Raw genomic sequence first — 26,116 nt, 5'->3', positions numbered from 1 at the left:
AAATAGTATCTGAGGGAGATTCCATACACATTTAAATAAGTAATTGGTTACAGGTTGGATATATTTATAACAGAGACTATTTTAATTGTTAAGTTTAGTGGAGATACCGATTTGCTAGATTTGTTACAGTCAAGTTCCAGTGTTTATATGTTTTAAGGATTTGGGTTATATATAGGAAACTTTAAAAATAATGTATTTTCTATTTTAATTAAAGGTTAGTATCAATAGAAGAACTGGATTGTAGCTTCAATGAAGTTGAAGCTTTGCCTTCATCTGTTGGACAGCTTACTAATTTAAGAACCTTTGCTGCAGATCATAATTTCTTACAACAGTTACCCCCAGAGGTACTGTATTTTCAACTTGTCTTGAATTTTTTTCATATTGTTTATTATGGCTATCCAGTGTGGTTTTTTTCTGTTTTCTTTCAGAAATAATTATGTAACTAAGTTATTTATTTTCTGATAATAATTAGCTATGCTGTTTTACAGAGATACCAACTTTTCTTTATACATGAAAATTAATAATTAAAAAGAGAAAATATGATTCCTTTCATAAATGAGAAGAACATTTTCATAACTCTGGAAAATTATATTTTACCTATATCTTTTAAGCAGTAGGCCAGAATTTTGATCCCCAACTTCATGTTTCTCTTTCAGATTGGAAGCTGGAAAAATATAACTGTCCTATTTCTCCATTCCAATAAACTTGAGACACTTCCAGAGGAAATGGGTGATATGCAAAAATTAAAAGTCATCAATTTAAGTGACAATAGGTTTGTAATGATGTTGGCTTATAGAAGACACTGAATGGATGAAATTAAAGTTTCATTTTATGCTAGAAAATCAAATGCATGCTGTTCTATTCATACATTTTATTTTTATTTATTTATGTTTTCAATATTTTTAATGTTTATTTTTGAGAGAGAAAGAGAGAGAGCATGAGCAGGGGAGGAGCTGAGAGAGGAAGACACGGAATCTGAAGCAGGCTCCAGGCTCTGACCTTTCAGCAGAGAGCCCAACATGGGGCTCGAACCCACAGACTCTGAGATCATGACCTGAGCTGAAGTCAGACACTTAACTGACTGAGCCACCCAGGCACCCCTTATTTTTGGTTTTTAAATAGAATTTTCATTTGAAAGAATGACCTGATTTTACCTGTGGTTTTATACTGTGGTTATTTTTCACAGTTCATTTTGTGTCCACTTCAGCCATATAACTTACAGTTTTAGCTGCACAGCTATTCTTTCCTTATAGTCACCTTTAAAAAAAAAATTTAATATTTCTTTTTGAGACAGACAAAGAGTATGAGTGGGGGAGGAGCAGACAGAGCAAGACACAGAATCCAAAACAGCCCCAGGCTCTGAGCTGTCAGCACAGAGCCTGATGTGAGGCTTGAACCCATAAACCGTGAGACCATGACCTGAGCCAAAGTTGGACACTCAACTGACTGAGCCACCTAGGCACCCATCTTATAGTCACCTTTATTATCCCTAAAGTCCGATCTTCACCCTAATACTGCTGCTGAATGGCACAGCTTTTAATCTGATCTACTACTCCCTCTATATTCTGAGTAGAGATGTGATCAGGCACCCATTCACATAGCTTCGGCAACACAGTCAAGGTGCAGAGTAAATAGATCACTAGAGCTGCTAAATTGGAATAACGTTTAAGTTAAGAACAGATTATCTGTAATGTTTCCTGAAGTAAAGTTACTAATGATAAAAGAATGGTTGTAGAGCAGTTTTACATTTTGCTTTCATAGTATCTTACAAAGCATTCAAAACCATACTATGAAATAGTACGATACATAATGCCATTTTATGAGGAGAAAATTAAAACTTGAATTTAAGATGACTCACTTAGCTTGTAAAGCAGAGCTTTAACATGAGCCCAGTTTTCTGACTAATCAGCATATTCAGACTGTTCCATTTTATTTAAGAATAACTACTGCTTCTTTTTAAAAAATTCAGTCCGGACAATAAACTATTTTTAAAAAATAAAAAATAAATAAAAAAGGAAAAAAAAATTCAGTCCTGATTTCTGTCCATACTTAGTACCCCAAAGCTAGAGCTCTAGGTTCTAGCAAATTGCGGTGAAGGATAGGCACAGCAGAGCAGATAGGTATGATAAGATAGAAGGTTTAAGTAGATACTCTGTTTTAAATAGGGTGCTGTTTTAATGACATTTGGCATTCTAATGAGTTCTTTATACTACTTTGTGTTTTACTCATTACAATGTTTAAATAGTCTTTGGAAATGAAAAGTCTGTCTCACAATGAAACATAGAACAGGGCATTTTTTATTAACAAAATTTAAGAGTTCCTGTAATAATTTGTTCTTTTAAAAAAAATATTTTTCAGGGTGCCTGGGTGGCTCAGTCGGTTGGGCATACGACTTTGGCTCGGGTCATGCTCTTGTGGTACATGAGTTCGAGCCCCACATCGGGCTCTGTGCTGACAGCTCAGAGCCTGGAGCTTGCTTAGGATTCTGTGTCTTCCTCTCTCGCTGCCCCTCTCTCTGCTCATGCTCTGCCTTTTCGCTGTCTCAGGAATAAACATTAAAAAAAATTTTTTTAATAAAATAAATAAAATAAATTTTTTTAACATTTATTTATTTTTGAGACAGAGACAGATCATGAGCAGGAGAGGGCCAGAGAGAAAGGAAGACACAGAGTCAGAAGCAGGCTTCAGGCTCTGAGTTGTCAGCACAGAGCCTGACACGAGGCTTGAACTCACAAACCGGGAGATCATGACCAGAGCCGAAGTCGGACACACTTAACCAACTGAGCCACCCAGGCACCCCATTATAGTTTGTTCTTTTAAATACAAATAAAATATCCAAAGCAGTTTTATGAGACATTGCCTAATGTGTTCTTGTGTAAAGTAGGGATAGTTAACATTTTTTTCTTAGCAGATAATATTTTTGAGATTATTAGATTACTCATTTTTTTCCAGCTAAATTGATTCAATTGAGAATTATATTTTTAAATGAATTCTTATAAAATAATATTTTGTTTTATAACTTATGTCAAAGACCTATATTGGGTTCTCTCCTAAATTAAGTATTTTTCTGTTTTCATATTCAATAATATAACATTATTTAGAAGACCATTAGATTTTGCTCTATTTTAACATTTCTTATTTTAGTTTTGTTTGTATTTTTCTCACAGATTAAAGAATTTGCCCTTTAGCTTTACAAAACTGCAGCAATTGACTGCTATGTGGCTCTCAGATAATCAGGTAGGCATTCTGATTTTGTAAGTTACTGGAATTCCAATTGTGTTATATGTTTATGCATAATAATTTATGTAGGCTCATTTAAGAGCAGATGTACTCTGGTACACATTTGAAAATGTACGTAAGGAATAATGAAAACATTTAGATACAGATAATTTATGTGTAATTTGTGTAGATTGAAAACAATAAATCCTATTGGACTATCTGATTTCTCCTGAATCTGTAAAAAGATAAATTAAGAAATCAAACTCCATAGTCTCTAACTTTAAACTTTTTTTAGTGATTCTTTCAGGTATGTCTATAGATTTGATAATGAATTTAAATTATGCCTCTAATCAGACACTTTCTCACCTTAAAGAAGTGTTTCTAAGGAATTAAGAGTTATTTCCTGGACTTTTCTTTGATACATAAATGTTTATTGAAGGCTTACAATAGTCCATGAACTGCTCTGGGAGCTTGAGATATATTGGTGAAGCAAATAGAATATTCTAATAGTCTCATTAAGCTTACATTTTCAAGGGAGATAGAAATAAGTAATTATGTAATAATATGTCAGAGCTACAAAGAGAAACAGAACCTGAGACATTAGAAGAATAGCAGGGCATCCTGCTATTTTAACATCCTATTTTAAATAGGGTAATTTAGGAAGTGTCTCTCTCTGAGGAAGAGGACCAGTAGAGCAGACACACACATGAAATTAGGAGTGAACCATACATAGACTAGGGCAGTGAGTTGGGGGAAAAAGGTGCATTTAAATAATTTTAAGTGTAGAAGTCTTAATATTCAAATGAACTTGGTGTAACTGAAGACTAGATAAAGCCCTGAGGGCTGGAATATAGTGACTAAGGAAGAGAATTGAGTTAAGATTAGATCAGAGGGGAAAACTAGCACTACAGATTACATATGACCTTGTAGGCCTACTAACCAAGTGGGGTTTTAGTCTGACTTAGATAGAAACCTGTTGAAGTATTTCATGCCAGGGAATCCAAGATGTGATGTACATTTTTAAAAGATTACTTTGACACTTACATGAGGAACAGTCTGTGGGTGCTAAGGGTAAGAATGGAATATCCTATATCGGAAGGAGAGAGTTCAGTAAAGAGGCTTTTGTAGTAGTTTTGAAGGAGGTGTTGCTGGGCTTCAGCTATTGAGTGGAGATGGTGAGAAGGAATGTAAGAATGTCAGGCCAGTAGTTGACCAACAGGTATACTGGCTGGAGATAAAATATGGGAGTCAACATTGTACAAAAGGAGGATTTAACACCATGGAAGTGCATGAAATTATGAGGGAGAGAGGATAGAGAAGAGGAGGTCAAAGATTGAGCTCAGGAATGAGAGAGGCCCCAAAAGGAGAATAAGAAGAACTAGCCAACCAGGGCGGTGTGTTACCTAGAGAGCCATCTGAAGGAAGATCAACCGTGACAGATTATAGCTGATGGGTCCAGTAGATGAGCACTTATAGCTGACCATGAGGTTTGTCAAGTCTGAAGTAGTTACTGACCTTGAGGAGAGTACATAGTTTGAGCAGAATGGTGAGGATTAAATACTGATTTAAGTGTATTATAGTGCATGGGTGGCAGGAAGGCCACAACAGTGGACTTACCTAGTACTCTGGCTAAGTTCCCATTTGGACAGTCAATAGATATGTCTCTTTGTATTTGCCTTGGTCATAGAATTAAATGTTAGTATTTTATCCTTGCAAATAGTAGCTGTAATTCAGCTGTGAAAAACATTCAAGAACTGTTTATTGAACAACTGTTTTGTGCCAGGCAGACTAAGCTGGGCCAAATAAGGCTAATATTAAGAAGGTCATTGTAATACAACATGATAAAAGACTTGGTAGGACTGAGCTTCAGGTTCAAAGAAGAGGAGCTTAACTTGGGAGCGTAAAGGCAGGTTTTTCCAGAGGAGGAGATTCCTGCAGTGACTAATTCTCAAAATAATCATAGGGTTTAAACAAAGAAAGGGAAAGAATATTCTGGTTAGAAGGAATATTATAAACCTGAGCACTTTTTGATGAGGAAGTCTAATGTACTAGGTAACTGTACAAGTGGTTCATTGTGACTAGAACTTAACCTTTGAAATGGAAGAGTAGAAAATGAGGCCAAAAAGGTAAACAGATCATGGAGGATCTTGTATACCAGGCAGAGAACTTGCATTATATTTCAAGAATGGTAAATAGATTTTTTTTTAAATCTTGCATGTTAAATCTGATAAATTATGAGTGCTTTCTGAAAGATTGTTTTAAGGATTTGGAAGTCTAATTCAGGCTCAGTGGAAAATTTCTGTGATTAGGGTGACTGTGTAATCTATTCTCCATGCTAGTGAAAAGGGGCTTTATGATAATTGTGTCAAAACAGCATGTGTAAAATGTGAATGTCCCAGGTATATTGGGTGTTTGGTCATCATACCCCTAATCAAATTATTCATATATGCCATCAGTTTAAAAGGAATACATTATTCTTGATACATGTCAATCCTACTGTAGTTGATGGTGAACCATAATTAGAGCTTATGAATAAGCAGGTAGTAGGATCAGATTGATACTTTGGAAAGCTTTCTGGGCTGCATTGTGAAAGATGGATTTAGCCAGGATTGGTGATGCCAGGTGTAAAGGCAGGCGAGACTGGTTGGAGTGTGTTTCTATTGCCTTGAGTACAGCAAGTACTGCTGGCAAGTGTTGCCGTACTCAAGGTAATAGAAGATGTTGGCTTGAAGTAAGATAATGACAATGGGGCCAAAGAAGAGCTGGTATACCTATTTAAGGCATGACTTAAAAGGTCACATCAGTGGAATATATGTAGAATGCATGTGTGTGAAAAGAAAGGAAGTAAAAGCAAACATGAGCTTCAGAGAAATGACTAGATGGATATTGATACTATAACTGAGATGAGGAACCACAAGAGAAAGAAAAGTGCTTATGGGAGGATATTAAATTCCCATGTTTAGACATGTTTATTTTTTTGGATAGGCATGTTTAGAACAGTGCTAATGGCCCTGCCGTGACTTTAGACTGTGGTTTCTCTGCTCTTGGTTTCTCCATTCTTTTCATTTCTCAGAATTGCTCCTGAAGGCATGATTTCCTTTTTCCCAGGATCATTATAGGTCTATTTTTTAGCATTTATTATTTTTGAGAGAGAGAGGGAGAGAGGCAGAACCCGAGCAGGGAAGGGGCCAAGAGAAAGTGAGATGCAGAATCCGAAGCAGGCTCCAGGCTCTAGGATGTCAGCGCAAAGCCTCACACGGGGCTCGAACTCACGAACTGTGAGATTGTGGCCTGAGCCAAAGTTGGACACTTAGCCAACTGAATCACCCAGGTGCCCCTGTTTCTTTTAAAAAAAATTTATTTTAAAGATTTCTGTTACAAGAAGAGCTATAAGAGTTCATCCCATCATCTTAAATGCTTTTTTTTAAGGCGTGGTTTTATATAGCTTTTACTATTTTTCAAAAGGGATTCTTTGGATTTATTTATTTCAATGTTAGGGATGGATGAATCCTAAGTAATACTAACATTTAAGTGGCAGATGGATTAAAAAGCTTTGAAAGAGTGGCCATAGAGGAAAAAGAAAATCTATATGGTAGTGGATTCAAGTCAAGTATGAAGCACATAGCTTAAGGGAAGGAGTTGTAATGGGATAAATGCTGTTGAGGTGTCAATTCACATGAAGTCTGAAAAATATGCAAGTTAAGCAAAACTTGCCAACTTCTTTTGACTATAGCTAATGTAATTTTAGAGGTGTACATCAAAAACCCGATTGACACAATTTAAAGAATAAATAAATGAGACAATGGTGCCATACAGTAGTTGATTAAACTTTTAAGAAGGTTGGATGAGAAAGAGGAGTGGAACATAAAGAAATTGGTAGCTAGGTGCGCCTGGGTGGCTCAGTCGGTTAAGCGTCTGACTTCGGCTCAGGTCGTGATCTCACGGTTCGTGGGTTCGAACCGCTCTGCGCTAATAGCTAGCTCAGAGCCTGGAGCCGGTTTCAGATTATGTATCTCCCTCCCTCTCTGACCCTCCCCTGCTCATGCTGTCTGTCTCTATCTCAGAAATAAATAAAACATTTTAAAATTTAAAATAAAAAAAATTGGTAGCTAGAGGCAGCATAAGAAGGAATTCTTTAATATTAGAGAGCATTTTATAAGTTGTTGTGAGGAGACAGACTATGGAGAATGAGATTAAGGATATGAGAAGAAATTGGATAACTGGTGTGTAACTGATGGAATTTAAAACTGTGGTAGGGATTCTTGTCCTTTTCAAGGCAGCTTGGTCTGAAGTTTGTGAGAGGAAGAGCAAATATTTATGTTGAAACTCTTAGAACATAGCAGTTTCCAAGCAGATTGTACATCCTATTTTTGTTCTTTAAAAAAAATATATATATTTTAAAAAATAGTATCTTTAGAATATAATTTAGGAAACAGAAGGATTTTTAGGCACCATTGAGAATCCCTGCTGAAGTTGGTTACCACAGACTTGTAGTTACTTTAATTTGCTTGGTTCTGTAATATAGAGAAAGCACACAGTTGGAACAATTCTGGGTTGCAGCTTTGCCAAGCCGGGTGTAAAGAGAAAGTGCAACAAGGTGGTCTTGGTAATTGGCAGGAAAGTGGTTATAATGAGATCTGGTGAGGTACAAAGAGAGAAGCAAATAAAAGAATGATGGTGATAAAGTTGAAGGTTCAAGGGTATGTCAGTATTTGGGAGCTTGACTAGCAAGTATTGTGGAAACAGTGGAGAGAGAGCAGGTATGGTGTCTACATTACTATACTCTGCTGGTTGTCCTTGTGCTTGACCACTCCTCACTTTCCTTTTCGGGAATTTTTCTTCTGTCATTCTTAGATATTGGTGCCTATATGGTACTGAAGGCTCTTGTTTAGTTTCTTTCCTTATACTTACTTCTAGAAAAGATGCAATTACTCTCCATATGCCCATTATTCCTAACAATTATCCTCAGTTCAGTTCTCTTTCTTTTACTGCACACTCATTTTCTACTTAATATTGCCACCTAGATGTCTCAAATTGAACCAGCCTAAAAGTGAACATACCTTCTACTCACAATCTTTTTCTTTTTCTGGGTTCCCTAGGTTAGTAAAAAGTACTAGCTAGAGACAGAAACTTGGGAGTATAACTCTTAACTACTGTTAATCACCAAGCTCTGTTTTGTCTTAACTCTTAAATATCTTGGGTGTTTTTCTGCTTTGCTTTATCCCTGCTTTCACTTCCCTTAAATATAATAATCTTAGGGGCGCCTGGGTGGCTCAGTCAGTTAAGCGCCCAACTTTGGCTTAGGTCATGGTCTCACAGTTCATGGGTTCGAGCCCCGCATCGGGCTCTGTGCTGACAGCTAGCTCAGAGCCTGGAGCCTGCTTCAGATTCTGTGTCTCCCTCTCTCTCTGACCCTCCCCTGCTCATGCTGTTTCTCTCTCTCTCTCAGAAATAAATAAAAACATTAAAAAATTTTTTTTTAAATAATCATCTTAAATATAGTGTATCGTCTCCAGTATCGTAGGCACTAGTGTCATGTGTCTAGTCCAACTTGAGATGTGCTCTAAGCATAAAATATATTATGGATTTTGTTCAGTTCATATAAACAAAGAAAGCAAAATATCACATTAACAATTTTTATTACACAACGGAATTTTATTTTGAATATAGAAGATATGTTAAATTTAATATATTATCAAATTTTAACTTATTTTTGATTTTTAGAAACGTGGCTGCTAAAAATTTGTAAATTATCTATGGTTCTCTTCTTTGTCTCACTATTTATGTTAGACAATGTTGATTTGGACTACTGAGATATGAAATAGGTCTCTGCCTTCAGTGTTCCCACCACCTCCAGTGTCAAACCACCCTAATTTCATTCTGAACCACACGACAACTCAAGTGATCGTTTTATCTGGTTCCAGCACTAACCAGGAGATCGGTGGATATTAGGAAAGGATGTAGAATGATAGAGGCAGAATTTAATACTCTTCAAGTATTTATACTTGAAGAGAGAAGAGTGATGATCCCACAGCATTTGTAAGCTCTAACTTTACTTCCTGACCCAGAGTTTATGATTTTGAGAGATCATAAGCAACCCTGTTTTTGAGAAGACTACAGGGAAGCACTGTCGTTGAAGAACGAATAAGTCTACCATTTCTGTTATCTGAGGAGATCAAGAAAAGTTTTCAGTAAAGACGTTTGAGTTGCAGGGCAATTTGTTTCTTGTGGAACAAGTTGAGGGCCATGGAGAAAATGTTTGAATGGGAGTAAGATTACAGGATGACATTAGCTAGCTGCAAGGTTTTCACAACAGTAAGTCTAAAGAATTAATTGATACGGTGGCAAGGGAGAGAGAGATTGGGTAGTTTCCTGCCTGTCTGAAGTCAGCCAAGGCATGGATTAGTAGGATTTTAGGTTAGACTGGCCAAAGGTATTAGTTATATTAAGAATAAATTGAAAACACTTCATAACCAGTTAGGAGAGAAGTCTTAAGAAATAAGGAGGTCCTAAGAGAAGTCTTATAGTTCCACCATTGAGTGAATAAACTTGTGGTATCCTTAATGGAGACAGACACGGGAGAAGAGAGAAGCAGGTTACAATTTAATGTTTGTTGTAAGTACTCTCCTTTCAGCTACAATTATCCATGGGTAACTAGACTAAACCTTCTAAGCCATTTCTATAAAAGCCTCTTCCCACAGGGGAAAGATAACATAAAGGAGGCACAGTAACATAAAACCCAAAGTCTTGTTTTATAGTTTAATTAAATTATTGTGGTAAGTAATTATTGGACTGTGGATATACTTAGTATGTGAGATCTTTTCAAATTGTATTGAAAATCGGTGATAATTGCATTACAGTGTGAGTTTTGTTTTATACTAAAACTAAATGATATATTTTAGATTTTTATAAGGTTTCAAATCAATGCTTAAAGTCTTACTATGTGTATATAAGCTTGTTTTTGTAATCTACACATTGATACTTTATACAAAAAATGGTGAGTACTTATTCAGAGGAATTACTGAGTATGTATTTGCTTTAGGATTATTAAAAATTAAACATTTATTTTCTTTCCCTAGTCCAAACCCCTGATACCTCTTCAAAAAGAGACTGATTCAGAGACCCAGAAAATGGTGCTTACTAACTACATGTTCCCTCAGCAGCCAAGGACTGAGGATGGTAGGAATTTAAAAATCTCTTTTCTTTTGGGGTACCTGGGTGGCTCAGTCCAGTGAATGCCTGAGTTTTGATTTCAGCTCAGAACATGATCCAAGGGTAATTGGGGTTGAGCCCCAGGTCGGGCTTTGTGCTGGGCATGAGGCCTGCTTGGGTGTCTTTCTCCCTCTCTCTTCTCTCTCACTCTCTTTCTCTCTCTCTCTCCCCCAGACCCTCTATTCCTCTCTCCAAGTCACGTTCTCTCTCTCTTTAAAAATAAAAAAAAAAAAAGTACTTTTTAAAAAAACAAATATAGGGGCGCCTGGGTGGCTTAGTCGGTTAAGTGTCCGACTTTCGCTTAGGTCATGATCTCGCGGTACGTGGGTTCGAGCCCTGCGTCAGGCTCTGTGCTGACTGCCAGCTCAGAGCCTGGAGCCTGTTTCAGTCTGTGACTCCCTCTCTCTCTGACCCTCCCCTGCTCACGCTGTCTCTCTCTCTGTCTCTCTCCTAGAAGTAAATAAAAAACATTTTAAAAAAATAAAAAAACAAATACAAATCACAGCAAAGGTGTGAGTGAATTTTAAGTCTTAATAGACTTTTACTAGCTTGAAAGTAATTTGGAGAATTGGTCAATAAAGTTCTCTGAAAATGAGAAAATAAGTCAGTATGTCAGGGTTATAGGTAGTTGAATTTGGAGGTACATGTAGGCCATATGCTTCCTTAAATGATTTCTTGAAATTAAACAGTCAACTTCATTTGTTATAGATCTCTCTATTCTTTGCTAAATGTCAGGAGTGCATGTTAAATGTTGTATAATTAGGACTCTTGAAGCAGGAAATGTTTTGTTCACTTCTTTTGTTGTAGACTAAATACTATCCTTGGATCTGCATACCACATAAGGATAATATGTAGAATTCTGCCTAAAATGTTATTTCTAAGTTCTTAGGGTTTTGCCTAGAAATGGGAAAATACCCTTTTCTATTGGCCATACATGTTTTTCACCAGTTTTGGTGTGAAAGCCATTTACTAAGGAGCAAATTGGTTCTAATACATCTTGTTATATGTCTGTGTGATGAAGTTTTGAGTGATGGTGGGGTTTAGAGCTGATGGCCAAGAAAGATTTCTTAAAGACCTCTTTGGTGCAAAAAGGTGATTTTATTAAATCACAAAGACAGGACTCATGGTCAGAAAAAGCTGCACTGGGGCTGTGAGGAGTGACTGATTATATACCCTCAGGTTGGGAACGGGTTACGGACAGTATAAGTCTCTAAGAATTTTGGAGGCAAGGTTTCCAGGACCTCTAGGGGCTAGGTGTTAGGAAAATATCATTTACATTTAGTAAAACCTTACTCACGAGACCTTTCAAATGTGTATGAGGGGCCATATACTGGGAGTATAATTGCCAGCATATACTTGGGGGCTCAAGATAAAGCTGGTTTACAAAGGAGTTTTTAAGTGTGTAAGGAGACTCACAGGATCCCAGGCATCAGGATAATATTAAGCCAAGATTCCCTTTTACCCTAGCAAAGTGTCATCATTGAGGCAGCTGAGCTCTCAGAGGAAGCTCCCTCTGCCTGTTTCATGGACTTGTCAGTGGGCTGTAGGCACTCGGAGAATTCAGTTTTTCATTTGCCTTATTTTCCCACAACACCACGGCAAGCACTTAAATGCCTTTCCTTTGTTCTTGAGCAGCTGGGAGTATCCAAGGAATATCACACATACTCCACCAGGGGCTAGGGAGGGTGCTCACTTGTACTTTGCCCTCAGCTTGCCCTATGCTCCCTCATCATGTGTGTAATGTATACTTTATGTTACACTTAAAAATACAATTTTTATGTGTATATTTTTCTGAAACCAGTGAAAATCTTTATGACTCAAAGTTATTTGTAAATTAACTCTTAACACATAAAAACACTGAAGAAAAAAATCTAAATCGATCATTAATTTTAATTTATAAGCTATACCAGAGGCAAGTTAAATAAATTCTGGAGCTTCAGTTTCCTGATCTTGAAATAATGATAATAGTATCAGTTTTTCAGGGTTTTTGTACAAATGAGAAGCACTGAATGTAAAATGCTTAGTTAGCACTATGACAGAATCACATTGGCTGTTATTATTCTTACATTGTTTTGGCGGTTTTAGCAAATAGTTTTGAAATACTTAAGTAGATGAAAAAGTAAAATTATTTAACGTCTTCCATTATTCGTGATAAATAATTGGAAAATTCATTTATCTATGCTAATTATTTCTTGTTCTTTACAGGAAGGAATAAAAGATTTGCTTTGATAAGTTATTATTTCTTGGGAATATTTAATGAGATTTATTTGGGTAAAGCAAAACTCTTTAGCTTTTGAATTAAATTAAAAGTTAAGACTTACGGGGGTGCCTGGGTGGCTCAGTCGGATAAGCATCTGACTTCGGCTCAGGTCGCAGTCCATAGGTTTGAGTCCTGCATCAGGCTCTGTGCTGACAGTTTGGAGCCTGGAGCCTGCTTCATATTCTGTGTCTCACTCTCTCTCTGTACCTCCCCCACTTGCACTCTGTCTGTCTCTCTCTCAAAAATAAATAAACTTAAAAAAAAAAAAAGGTTAAGACTTAAAAAGGTGTTAGATGTGAATAGTTTACTTTGTTGGGAATCTGTAATTAATTTTTAGGGAATAGGTTTTAGACAGTCAGTGTTGAAGTTTTATTTTATGCAAGTAGTCTATATGGACATTGGAAGTTAATGAGTTCAAGGGCACCTGAGTGGCTCAGTTGGTTAAAGTGTCCAATTTCAGCTCAAGCATGATCTCATGGTTTGTGGTTCAAGCCCCGCGTCGGGCTCTGTGCTGACAGCTCAGAACCTTGAGCATGCTTCAGATTCTGTGTTTCCCTTTCTCTCTCTTCCTCTCCCCTGCTCATGGTCTCTCTCTGTCTCAAAAAAGAATAAACTTTAAAAAAAAAACTTTTTTAAAAGAAGTTAAGTTCAAGGATGCCTGGCTGGCTTAGTCAGTAGAGCATGCAACTCTTGATCGCAGGGTTGTGAGTTTAGGCCCCACATTGGGCATAGAGATTACAAAAAAAAAGAAAAGAAAGAAAGAAATTCAAAATAGATTTACCAACTCTGGTTTATGCCCAATTGTGCATTGTGGTGAATTATAGTGGATGTTTAGATACATCAGTAGGTGTTTTTTTTCTTCGTTTGCCATAGTCACTGGGATTCATGTCTCAATTTTCCATTTCATCTCTGAAGATGATTTCTAGATATTACAAAATAATAAGAGTGAGTCTCTTAATACTGTAAGTAATATTACAGCCAGCCAGCTGCGTAAAATATTCTAATAATTGTTCTTTCATGTGGGAAGATAGAATGCTAATACTTAAGATATTTGTGAGGAAAGGGAAGAATAAATTCTTATTGTAAGAAGAGCCACTAATGTACTTCCTCTATTGCATGGAATAGCAAATTATTTAAGTAGAGGACCATTTAATAACTATTATAGGCTGTGTAAACCATAGGTTTCTGTTGCAGGTGCTTGATGCTGCCTGTTTAGTACAAAAAACAGTCACAATATGTAAATAAATGAACATAGGTGTATTCTAATAAGATTTTATTTATGGACAGAGAAATTTAGATTTCATATAATTTTTATGTATCATGAAAAATTACTTTATGTTTTGGGGTTTTTCCCCCAACATTAAAAAACTAAAAACTATTCTTAGGTTGTAGACTATACAAAAACAGAAAGTGTTCCCCATCTTAAAGGATAGGAATGACAAATGGGGAAAATTTGTTCTTATTTTCATTTTGCTATTTCTACTTCAGAAAAATAATAAAAATTGGTAATTATTAGACATCAGATACAGATACCATTCTGAAGGAAGATTCTCAACAAAATTATTTTTTCCTTGTGAAGAAATCAAGTCTACAAAGGCCATATTTAATCTTAGATATTTTTATTTTATTCATGTGTTATTAGTGCTTTGTCTACATGCTTTTGTCACTACCATATAGAGACCTAAGATGTTTTATTTTTCTTTCATTTTAACACACACACTAAAATAACCAAGCATGATTCCAACAATGAATAAAACTACTCAAAGGCATATATATTTTTATTTGAGTAATGATCTGAACTATTAAATACATAATGTGAGATATTGTTGAAGACCCCTTTCCAGGGAACAACGAGATAAATATCTTCTGTCATAACACTCTTTGTTCCAGTCAGAGAGATTGACACACTGTGGCCCATGGGTCATGTCTGGCCTGCTACCTGTTTTTGTGTGCCCCATAAGCTAAGAATAGTTTTTACAAGTGACTGTTTGCATTACTTTGATGGTAGTCTGTACCAGTTAAGCAAAATGCAACTCCAGAGTAAGACTTACAGTGTTCTCATTAGTAGAACTATAAATAGTACTCAACTATTCGTACATATATCTTAAGTTTGTCAGAAATCTTGTGGAAATTTGATCTCTCTCATAAGTACCTACCATAGTGTCCTAAAATTTGTCTCTTGGCTCACAAAGCTTACCGTATTTATTATCTGACCACTTAACAGAAGTTTGGTGACCACTGCTCAGAATGGTTCTAATCATGGGTATACTCATGCCTTGATCTCTATTATTGTCTTCTGTTTTCATGATTCAGATTTACCTGGCTTCCTATCATTTCTGTCATTTCAATTTATTCCCTTACTGTTTCTTTCTAAAAGCGGTCATAGTTCAGGTAAGAAATTTATTTCTGATACGAAGAGTAGAAGTAGCAAAATAAAATCTTGCTACTTTGAATTTTTTATTTGAGAGATGTGTTTTAGAATGGAAGAGTCTTAAAAGGATAAGTTTAAGATTAATAATGCTTAAGTCCTTGTAGAGTTAACATGTTTCTTAAAGTATTTGAATACAGTACTGTACCATATTGCACTTACAATACCAAATCAGAAACTACGTTCACATGGCCAAGTGTGTGAATTTCTTTTCAAAGACAGGAAAAGCTTTTCCCTTCATGACTTTGCCTCAAAGAAATAAACAAGTCAGAAAATACAGTGTTCTTGGCTTGGAGTTTTATATACTTTAAGAGGAGTAGATGCTTTGTTCACATTTAATTCATTCACTTTTTATTGAGCACCTGTGTTAGATCTACACAGTGCATTAAATCTAAATATTTAAAAATAAAACTCCATGCTTTCAAGAAGCTCATGTTTTGGGGTGCCTGGCTGGCTCAGTTAGTAGAGCATGCAACTCTTGATCTCAGGGTTGTGAGGTCAAGCTCCATATTGGGTATACAGATTACTTAAAAATAAAATCTTAAAAAAAAATGAAGCTCATGTTGTGGAGAGGGATAATAATGGGTAAATTTGAAAGGGAAGGCTTGGTATTTTGGGCCTACTTAGAGGAATAGTTGTTGAATGGGAAGTATGCATCCATATAACAGTTTGTAACTAGGGAAAGCTGATTGTTGCCAGTGTGGGGGCAGTTATCAGTCTGAGGCTTTTGATCACTTTTCTTTACTCAGTGAACTCAAAACAAAAATTGCCTCTGGAGGTTGAGGGAAGGGACTTTAAGATAAGTGACTTGTAGTGGGAGAAAAGACCCAACTAGAAATAAATAGAAGGATTCCTGGGCAGCACTGAAGATGAAGCACAGATGAGGGGATACCATAAATTTGTAATGGTTCTAAACAATAAGGTGATGTCTCTCTTCTCCGGGGGAAGTCAGCAGTCCCACATGAAGAAGGTAATGCAAATACCACATTATGGGTTTTGTTGAATAGGTATAACATAAGGAAAAGGGGCAAGAAATGTGAGTGGTTAAAATAGTATATTATGAAATCTAAGGTGAATAGAAAAGAAAGTAAAACCTTGAGTGGTTTCATAGGGAGAATAAGAAATGAGAATAAGGAACTCAAAGTTTACGAACAATAATAGAGAAGTGAATGATTTGAAAGGACAAGTGCATAGTGGTCAGGAGGAGGAAGAGTTTTACAGAAGCCTAGGTCTTGAGTGTGACCATGGTTAGGAAACACATTGGTGAAATGCAGATGGACGTTGGAATTGAGGAACTATGAAATTTTAGTTTTGGTGTTAGGGGGATGGTCTTCACACATTGTTAATCATTCAGGGTATTGACAGGTTTTAAGTGGAGAGAAAGACTGTAGGCAAACACTGGAATCTTCAATGAATATGCCAGGTGATCAGTCTTAGTAGCATCTAAAATACAGAGAAAGTTGTAGTATCACCTGATACCCTGAAACTCAAAAGATGTGAGTTTTATACTAAAGGGTAGAAAGTGTAGGTGACCAGAAGTTGAGAAGAATGAAAGGCATGGTGAAAGTTACTTATCTTGGGTTTCTAAGAGTTCTAGTGTAAGATTGCTTTGGCATGATGTAAAAACCGTTAAGAGATTTCTGACCTAGGCTGGTAATTGATATTACTGCCTGGAAGTAGGTTGTTGCAAACTGCTTGGGTTGGTTTGCCTTTTCAAGTCTACCACAGAAATCTGTAGATATTCCTAGGATTTGAATCACAGTCCACAAACAAACAAAAAAAAAAAAACAAACTTTCTAATTCATTAGCTATTAAGCGGTGCCACAAAGTAATAAAAGAAAAAAATTCTCAAACCAAGTAATGAAAACAAGGAAAACCTGAGGACAGAAACTCGATTCCAGTTGTTCATATTTGGTTTTGTGGTATTTAGTTTGGATATGAAATTAAAGTAAGGTAAGAAACCCAAAATAAGGAATAAAAATTAATGGTGATTATGCTATTTAGGAAAATATTCATACTGACCACATATGGGTAGTCCAGGAATTTCATTTTTTTCTATTAGCTAATTTTAGGTCCCTTTTAAGTCCTTCTGTTTTGAGTAGGTATAGTCATTTTTAATTGACAGAAAACAGTCTGTGATTTGATCTTGTATTGCACAAACTTCTGTATAGTGATATAGACAAATGGATTAATTCTTAAGTCTTGGGTCTTTTTTAGTTGTCTGATTGAAAAACTGCAATAGCTATTAAATCTTTACCTTTAATATAATAGTATATTGCATAGGAGGGTATAGAGTGTTGAGTTTATATTGGATTTTTAATTTTCCTAGCATTTTGGTATAGAAAATATCTTGTAAGCACTTTACTTAGGAAGGCCATATAAAGTATAATGTTTAATGCAAAGATATAATTACAAGGCATCAGGATAATCTTTTTTAGCTCAAAATAATTCACTTTGTCTTCACCTTCTGGTCCCCCATACGTAATGAACAATATTGGAATTGGAAAGATTATACTGAATGCAAAAACTTGGATGAAATAATTTATAAATACCATATGGTATATGTGTCGCTGAAGTGAGCACTATTTCCATGCTGCTTTTTGTAGGGAACTGCACAAAAATCACCTATCTACCATGTTGTAATTGTTAGATTCTTATCAGGAACCCTTCTAGTAACAAGACAAGTTACCTTTAAGGAAGAAAAGATTCGTGATTAATATTGTAAAGAAATACTAGAATCACAGCCTACGTCTTAATGTAGCATTAATGCTGCTGGCACTGACCAGTCTTAACTTAGTGAATATAACTCATAAAGAAAATTATGAACAAGTAATAATTATAGTAGGATATAGTGGACTTTTTTGTTTTTTGTTTCTCTCTAGTTATGTTCATATCAGATAATGAAAGTTTTAATCCTTCATTGTGGGAGGAACAGAGGAAACAGCGGGCTCAAGTAGCATTTGATTGTGATGAAGACAAAGATGAAAGGGAAGCACCTCCCCGGGTAAGTCCTGAAGACAAAAACGTGATTGTTCTTCCCTCTTCCCTTTCTTTAATGATTTATTTACTTATATCCTAGAGATAAAGAATTCTGTTATGAACATTTTTTTCTTTATCACATTGAGTGTGTTGCAATGACAGAAGTAGTAAATAATACATTTGTAAGTTACTCGTAGATGTAATTATTTTTCCCTTATATAAACTAGCTGAATCCCAGAAAATGACATCAGACTGACTTTGGAAGTACTTGGTTCCTGGCATATAAGATAGTAGGTAATTATAGGAGTTTTATATGTGTTTGGATAAATACTGGAAAACATAACTGTTTGAAAGCCTAACAATGGTATTGGCAATATCCACACCGTAAATCTTAAAATGGAATACACTTAAGTCTGATATTAAAAAAAAAGCTTTCAAAACATTAGTTAAATCTGTAATTGTAAATTCTTTTACTATTGATAAAACCATGCTTTTATTGTGTCTAAAATGCTTTCAATGGCCTATCCTCTGTTCTTAAAGTTACCCCAGGAGTCAGGTAACCAATGTAATTAAGGTGCATTGTAGATTAAATTTTGAGCTTGATGTTAGAAATATTTATCCATATTTCAAATTTCATTTCTTTTATTTCTCTAGGAGGGAAATTTAAAGAGATATCCAACACCATATCCAGATGAGCTTAAGAATATGGTCAAAACTGTTCAAACCATTGTACATAGATTAAAAGATGAGGAGACCTATGAAGATTCTGGAAAAGATTTGAAACCTCATGAAGATCAACAAGTTGTAAATAATGATGTGGGTGTGAAGGTTAGAAAACTCAACTTAAATCTTTGTTTTGTTTTGTTTTGTTTTGTTTTGAGAGAGAGAACATGAGCAGGGGAGAGGGGAAGAAGGAGAGAGAAAGAATCTTCAACAGACTCCACGCTCAGCTCAGCACCGAGCCTGATATGAGGCTTGATCCCACAACCCCAGGATCATGACCTGAGCTGAAGTCAAGAGCCTGACGCTTGACTGACTGAGCCACCCAGGCACCCCAGAAAACTCATTTTAAAAGAATTGACTAGGGGTTCCTGGGTGGCTCATTCAGTTCAGCATCCGACTCTTGATTTCTGCTCATCGTCTCAGAATGTGGGTTTGAGCCCCACATCGGGCTTTACACTGACATCTCAGAGCCTGCATGGGATTCTCTCTCTTCCTCTCCCTCTGCCCCTCCCCTGCTCTCATTCTCTCTCTCCCTCTCTCTCTTTTTTTTTCTCTCAAAATAAATAAACTTATTAAGAAATAAAAAATAAAAGAATTGACTAAAACTTCAAGCACTTTAAAACTTTATAATAATTGATACAGTGGTCTTTTTTGTATAAACTATAATGTCCTTCCAGATTTAGGCTGTTCCCAGCAGCTATTTGCAGTAAAAGCTGGAATAATCAGCAAACTCTCTAATTGCTATTCTCACCACTTCAGTATAGTTATAGGCTTTCCAGATGGGCAGAATAGCATCAGCATAGCTTTTAAAAAATCTTGTCTGAATAAAAATAAGATAATGAATATCCTTAAATTTATTGTTATGGAAGTACTTTCTTCCCATGAGAACATTGATCCACCCTACCCAATTCTAATTTTAAATGTAATTGCTATGACAGACCATGGGACTTTCCTTGGGATGTTTCAGGAACCTACACAAATCCTCTAAGTGTGTGTTCCTTTAATGAGCTTCTTTCCCACATTATATCACAGAAACAGAAGTTGTATCAGGTCACTGGAGTTGCTATACATCCCACATTCAGCAGAAAACAATCTAACCATCCTGATTTTGAGCTTGCTGAGTGAGCTAAGTGACTCACTCTTGAACACCAGCTTTGTTTGCAATCTATGGGATGAAATGTAGCCTCAGCTAAATTGTAAAGTTTAATGTGGTTCATGAACCTTTAGGGTCTACCTGCTCCCCAAATGCGCATTTTATCTGTGAGTGCTACAGATTTCCGTGTTTAAAGTTTCCTTGATTTATTCAGAATAGGAAGATGTGAAAATACTTGTTTTTTAGTAATCTCAACACCCAGTGTGGGTCTCGCACCCACAACCCCGAGATAAACAGTCACACCCTCTTCCTACTTAGCCAGCCAGGTGCCTCTACTTTTAAAGTCTAATCTGAACTGTAGTACAAAAATAGATACAAAGCTTTAAGAAATATGCATTCTTTATCTTTTCTTTTACTTAGACTTCAGAAAGTACCACTCCAGTGAGAATCAAAGCTGATGAAAGAGAAAAGCATATGATAGGAAACTCTCTACAGAAGACAAGTGAATCTGAGGCTGAGATTAGTCCTGGAAGTCTACCCGTGACTGCAAACGTGAAAGCTTCTGAGACCTTGAAGCATATTGTTAATCATGATGATGTTTTTGAGGTACAGCTTTATGATTATTCTCTGAAACAATTGTTAACAGCTGTAAGACTTTAGTATTTCATTGTTGCTAACTAAAGATAGGAAAAAAACTGATACTGGAAATAGAAAGCATACTAACTCATTTGCCATTAACAAATCTCATGATATTTGCTATAGTATCCTTTATTTATCACTTTGAATTTAAAATTTTATACCTGCATTGCACTCAAAAGTTTACTTTGTAAATTAGATTGTGGTGGTTCTCTTCTAATTCTTTAAAATATATAATAGCTGGGGTGCCTGGGTGGCTCAGTCAGTTGGGCGTCCGACTTGGGCTTAAGTCATGATCTCACGGCTCGTGGGTTCGAGCCCCATGTTGGGCTCTGTGCTGGCAGCTAGCTCAGAGCCTGGAGGCTGCTTCAGATTCTGTATCTTCCTCTCTCTCTCTGACCCTCCCCTGCTCACGCTGTCTCTCTCTCTGTCTCTCAGAAATAAAACATTTAAATAAATAAATAGATAAAATACATAATAGCAATTGCTTAACAATGAAAAGATGAAAAGGTTGCCATTTGGTACGTTTAAATTATTTCGCTTGTTTAAGCATTTATCATTGATTGTGAAGTATTTTTTTTCTTGAATGTCTGAGATTTTTTTAATTTCAGTATAGTTATCATACAGTGTTATATTAGCTTAAGGTGTACAATTTTATTTATTTATTTTTTTAATAAGAGGGACCCAGACACCTGCGTGGCTCAGTCAGTTGGGTGTCCAACTCTTGATTTTGGCTCAGGTCATGATCTCACAGTTTATGAGTTCAAGCTTCACATCTGGCTGTGTGCCAGAGCCTGCTTGGGATTCTCTCTCTCCCACTCTCTCTGCCCCTCCGCCTGCTTGCACGCTCTCTCTCTCTCTCAAATAAACATTTAAAAAAGATAAAAGTGACTAATATAAAAAAATAAGGTGTACAATATAGTGATTTAACACTTCGATACAGTATCTGGTGCTCACTATAACAAGTACTCTACTTAATTCCCATCACCTCTTTCACTCATCCCCCCACTGACTTCCCTTCTGGTGACTGTCACTTTGTTTTCTGTAGTTGAGAGTCTGATTCTTAGTTTGTCTGGATTTTTTTCCTTTTGTTTATTTCTTTTTTTTTTTTAATGTTTTATTTATTTCTGAGAAAGATAGAGACAACGTGAGCAGGGGAGGGTCAGAGAGAGAGAGGAAGATACAGAATCCGAAGCAGGCTCCAGGCTCCAAGCTAGCTGTCAGCACAGAGCCGATGCAGGGATTGAACCCACGAACCGTGAGATTATGACCTGAGCCAAAGTCAGATGCTTAACTGACTGAGCCACCCAGGCACCCCATCCTTTGGTTTACTTCTTAAATTCCATTTGTGAGTGATATCATATGGTATTTGTCTCTCTCTAACTTATTTCGCTTAGCATTAATACTCTCCAGGTCCATCCATGTTGCAAACTGCAAGGCGTCTTTCTTTTTTCTGGCTGACTAATACTCTGTTGTATGTTGTATGTATATTCATTCATCTATCTCCAGACACTTGGGCTGCTTCCATATTTTGGCTCTCATAAATAATTCGGTAAACATAGGGGTACATGTTTCTTTGCAAATTAGTGTTCTCATATTTGGGTGAATACCCAGTAATTAAATTACTGGATCATATAGTAATTTTATTTTTAATTTTTGCGGGGAACTTCCATATTGTTCTCCACAGTGAGTGTATCAGTTTGCCTTCCCACAAGCAGTGCAAGAGGGTTCCTCTTTCTCCACATCCTCACCAACAATTGTTTCTTGCTTTTGATTTTAGCCTTTCTAACAGGTGTGAAGTGAGATTTCATTGTGGTTTTGATTTTCATTTCCCTGATGAAGAGTGATGTTGAGCATCATGTGTCTATTGGCCATCTGTATGACTTTTTTGGAGAAATGTCTGTTCATGTCTTCTGCCCATTTTTTAATTGGATTATTTGGAGTTTTTTGGTGTTGAGTTGTATACTTTTTTTATATATTTTGGATACCAACCCTTTATCAGATGTGTCATTTGCAAATATCTTCTTCCATTCAGTAGGTTGTCTTTTAGATTTATTGTTTGCCTTGCAGAAGATTTTGTTTTGATGTAGTCCCAATGGTTTGTTTTTGCTTTTGTTTCTCTTGCCTCTGGAGACATTATCTAGAGAAATACTGCCATGGCCAACATCAGAGAAATTACTGCCTCTGCTCTCTTCTGAGATTTCTCACATTTAGGTCCTTAATCATTTTTTAGTTTATTTCTGTATGGTTTTAAGGAAGTGGTCCTGTGTCATTGTTTTGCGTGTTAAAGTCCACTTTTCCCAATACCATTTGTTGAAGAGACATTCTTTTTCCCATTAGATATCCTTTCTTGTTTTGTTGAAGACTACTTGATCACATTGCTGGGCTCTATTCTCTTCCATTGGTCTATGTTTCTGTTTTTGTGCCAGTATCATACTGTTTTGATTACTGCAGCTTTGTGGTATATCTTGAAATCTGGGATTGTTACCCCTCTAGTTTTGTTCCTCTTTATTTTGTTTTGTTTGTTTTGTTTTAAGTGGGCCTTTAAGTAGGCCTACTGTGGGGCTTGAATTCCCAACCCTGAGATCAAGAGTCATACACTCTTATCACCTGAGTCAGCCAGGTGCCCCCCCCTTATTCTTTTTCAAGATCGCTTTGGCTCTTTGGGGTCTTTGGGGGTTCCATACAAATTTTAGGATTATTTGTTCTACTTCTTTGTAAACTGCGGTAAATATTTTGATATTGGTTACATAAAACCTATAGACCTACTTTGGGTAGTGTGAACATTTTAACAATATTTGTCCTTCTAGTCCATGAGCATGGAATATCTTTCCATTTGTTTGTGTCAATTTCTTTCAACAGTGTTTTGCAGTTTTCAGAGTTAACCTCCTTGCTTAAGTTTATTCCTGGGTATTTTATTATTTTTGGAGCAGTTCTAAATGGATTGTTTTCTTAATTTCTCTTTCTACTTCATTTTTAGTATGTAGAAATGCAACAGATTTCTGTATTTTGATTTTATATCCTATGACTTTCTGAATTCATTTTATCAGTTCTAGTAGTTTTTTGGTGGCGTCTGAGACTTGAAAGAGTGTCTTCTAGTGGACCAATAAAAGCTGTAACTTGTTTTTAATGTTTTATTTATTTTTTGAGAGAGAGACAGCGTGAGCAGGGTAGGGTCAGAGAGAGAGGAAGACACAGTCTCTGAAGACAGGCTCCAGGCTCTGAGCTGTCAGCACAGAGCCCCGAAGCGGGGCTCGAATCCACAAACCATGAGATCATGACCTGAGCCGAAGTCGGATGCTTAACTGACTGAACCACCCAGGCGCCCCAGAAGCTGTAACTTTTTTTAACAGCTTTATTGAGGTATAACTCACATACTATATAATTCACCCATTTAAATACAGGGTACAGTTCAGTAGCTCTTGGTATACTAGATGTTGCCTGTTTTTCTCTGCATTACTTGTAGAACATTTTTGTTACTCCAGACAGAAATCTAGTACTTGTTAGCTGTCTCGCCACAACTTCTCTGTCCCCCTGAGTCCTAGACTTCTTATCTACTTTATCTGCCTCTGTAGATTTGGCCATTATTGGCATTTTATATTAATGTAATCATATGATAGGTGGTCTTTTCTTTAACTTAGCATTTTGTCTTTTAGATTATCCATATTATAGCACGTTTCAATACTTTTTTATTGTATCAGTTCCTTTTTTTATGTATCAGTTCACTTTTATGTTAGTAATACTATTGTAATTGTTAACAGTGGATATTTCGGTTATTTCCACATTTTGGCAATAGTGGATAAAGCTATTGTGAATATTTGTGTACAAATTTTTGTGCCAGTATATATTTTCTTTTTTGTTGGATATAAACGTAAGAGTAGAATTGTTGAATCATATGGTTACTCTGTGTTTACCTATGTGAGAAACTGCCAGTTTTCCAAAAGTGGCTACACCTTTTTTTGCATTCCCCTCATATACTGGTGGAGGTCATGTAAGATGGTTAAGCTCTAACTTTACAAAATGAAACTCTGGAGGATTTTTGATTTATAGCTACATTGTCCACTATGTATCCACTAGATATAAGTGGCTATTTAAATTTAAGTAAATAAAGTTAAGAACTTTGCTTCCTAGATTTACTAGCCTACATTTAAAATGGTCATTAGCCACAGGTCTAGCTAGTTAGTGGTTACCAAGTTGAATTGCACAGATAGAGCAGTTTTGTCATAGAAAGTTATGTTGGAGAACAGTACAGAAATAGGGATAATGTGAGTGTATAATTAGAGCGTCTTTATTGCTGAAAGTTTAAATGCATTCAAAGCACTCATCTGTCTTCAGGTTATCCTTCAAGCTAGTATTTACTATAAGAAAGAAACCTCATGGTTTATGAAGGTACTTTTAATGGATCACAGCTATCAGTACTCTTACTTTATACATTCAACTTAATATAACATAGTCTTTGAAAAGGTTACAAGGTTTGTCCCAGTGTACTTAATATAACTTCATTTAGTATAATTTAGTGTAAGGCATTGTGTTTGGAGCTAGGGTGGCAGAATGGATAAATGGGTATATGGAATATAATTAGGGTTAGACGATGCTGAGTGTGTAAGAAAAATACTAAGTGATAAAAATATTAAGTGCTACGTAAATTTAGAAAAGAGATACTTTCTGCCTAGGAACAACCGAGAATGCTTTAGGGTAAAGGAGGCATTTAACCTATTCCTTAGAATAGTTCATCTAGCAGAAATAGGAGAACTGAATAAAGTAGGAAAGGAATAATGGTAGCATAAGAGTGGTGTTTGAGAAATATAGAAAAAAAACATGTTCCATCTAGCTGAGTATATCAGGGTGGTAGAATGAAACAAGGTTAGTAGAGTAGATTGGCTCCTGATGATGGGGTTCATGAAAGCTGTGCCACGAAGTTTGGATTTGGTGTTGTGCAGTCTTTGAGGAGCCATGAAGGCCTTTTAGAAGAGCATTACTTGTGACAGAGCTATGTATTAGGGTTATCTGGTAACAGCTACTGTATTCTCCCAAGTTTGAATAATAATAGACAATGTGGACTGGAACTTAGTTGTCCAAATGTAAGAGATTTAGTATGGAAATATTCCTGACTGTAAGAAATGGAGAAGACGGAACAGTCACATAACCAAGTTTGAAAGGGTGATGATGCCATTAACTAAAGTGGGATGTTAAGAGAACAAACAAGCTAGAAGGTCTAGTTTGTTTTTGGATTTGTGGAATCTAAATACTTAACAGGACCATCCATTAGACATATTCAGTAGGTAATTGGAAATGTGTATCTTTAGCTCAGAAGAGAAACGAAAGCTGGATTATAAACTGGAGAATTATCTACATTAAACATAATCATTGAAGAAAATACAACCTCCAAGGGGAAAGAGTAAGAAAGGCAAAAAGAAATGCGAACTGCAGGAAGATTAATTGATGTGAGCACAAGAGGCAGAAAGGTGGAAAGACATTTAGGAGACTGCAGCTCCAGACACCCAGATGTAGTGTAATTCATAAAGGAGGAAGTCTGCTCAGCAGTTCAAAGTACCGCACATGTCAA

General features: G+C 36.2%; 1 protein-coding gene across 7 annotated transcripts in view; it reads left to right on the top strand.

Annotated features, from left to right (window-relative positions):
* Positions 1–26,116, top strand: part of ERBIN (erbb2 interacting protein) — a 128,591-nt gene that overhangs the window by 78,950 nt on the left and 23,525 nt on the right. For all 7 annotated transcript variants that reach the window (XM_077773578.1, XM_077773577.1, XM_077773575.1 and 4 more), the window contains exons 12-18: positions 215–344; positions 657–772; positions 3,168–3,237; positions 10,299–10,398; positions 18,002–18,123; positions 18,753–18,926; positions 20,335–20,520. In XM_077773578.1, the coding sequence (XP_077629704.1) occupies positions 215–344; positions 657–772; positions 3,168–3,237; positions 10,299–10,398; positions 18,002–18,123; positions 18,753–18,926; positions 20,335–20,520 (898 nt within the window). The remainder of the gene's footprint in view (positions 1–214; positions 345–656; positions 773–3,167; positions 3,238–10,298; positions 10,399–18,001; positions 18,124–18,752; positions 18,927–20,334; positions 20,521–26,116) is intronic.

This window comes from Crocuta crocuta, unplaced genomic scaffold (genome assembly GCF_008692635.1).
Source record: "Crocuta crocuta isolate KB4526 unplaced genomic scaffold, BGI_CrCroc_1.0 scaffold383, whole genome shotgun sequence".
Classification (NCBI taxonomy): domain Eukaryota; kingdom Metazoa; phylum Chordata; class Mammalia; order Carnivora; family Hyaenidae; genus Crocuta; species Crocuta crocuta.
This window is presented reverse-complemented; position numbering and strand designations above follow the sequence as displayed.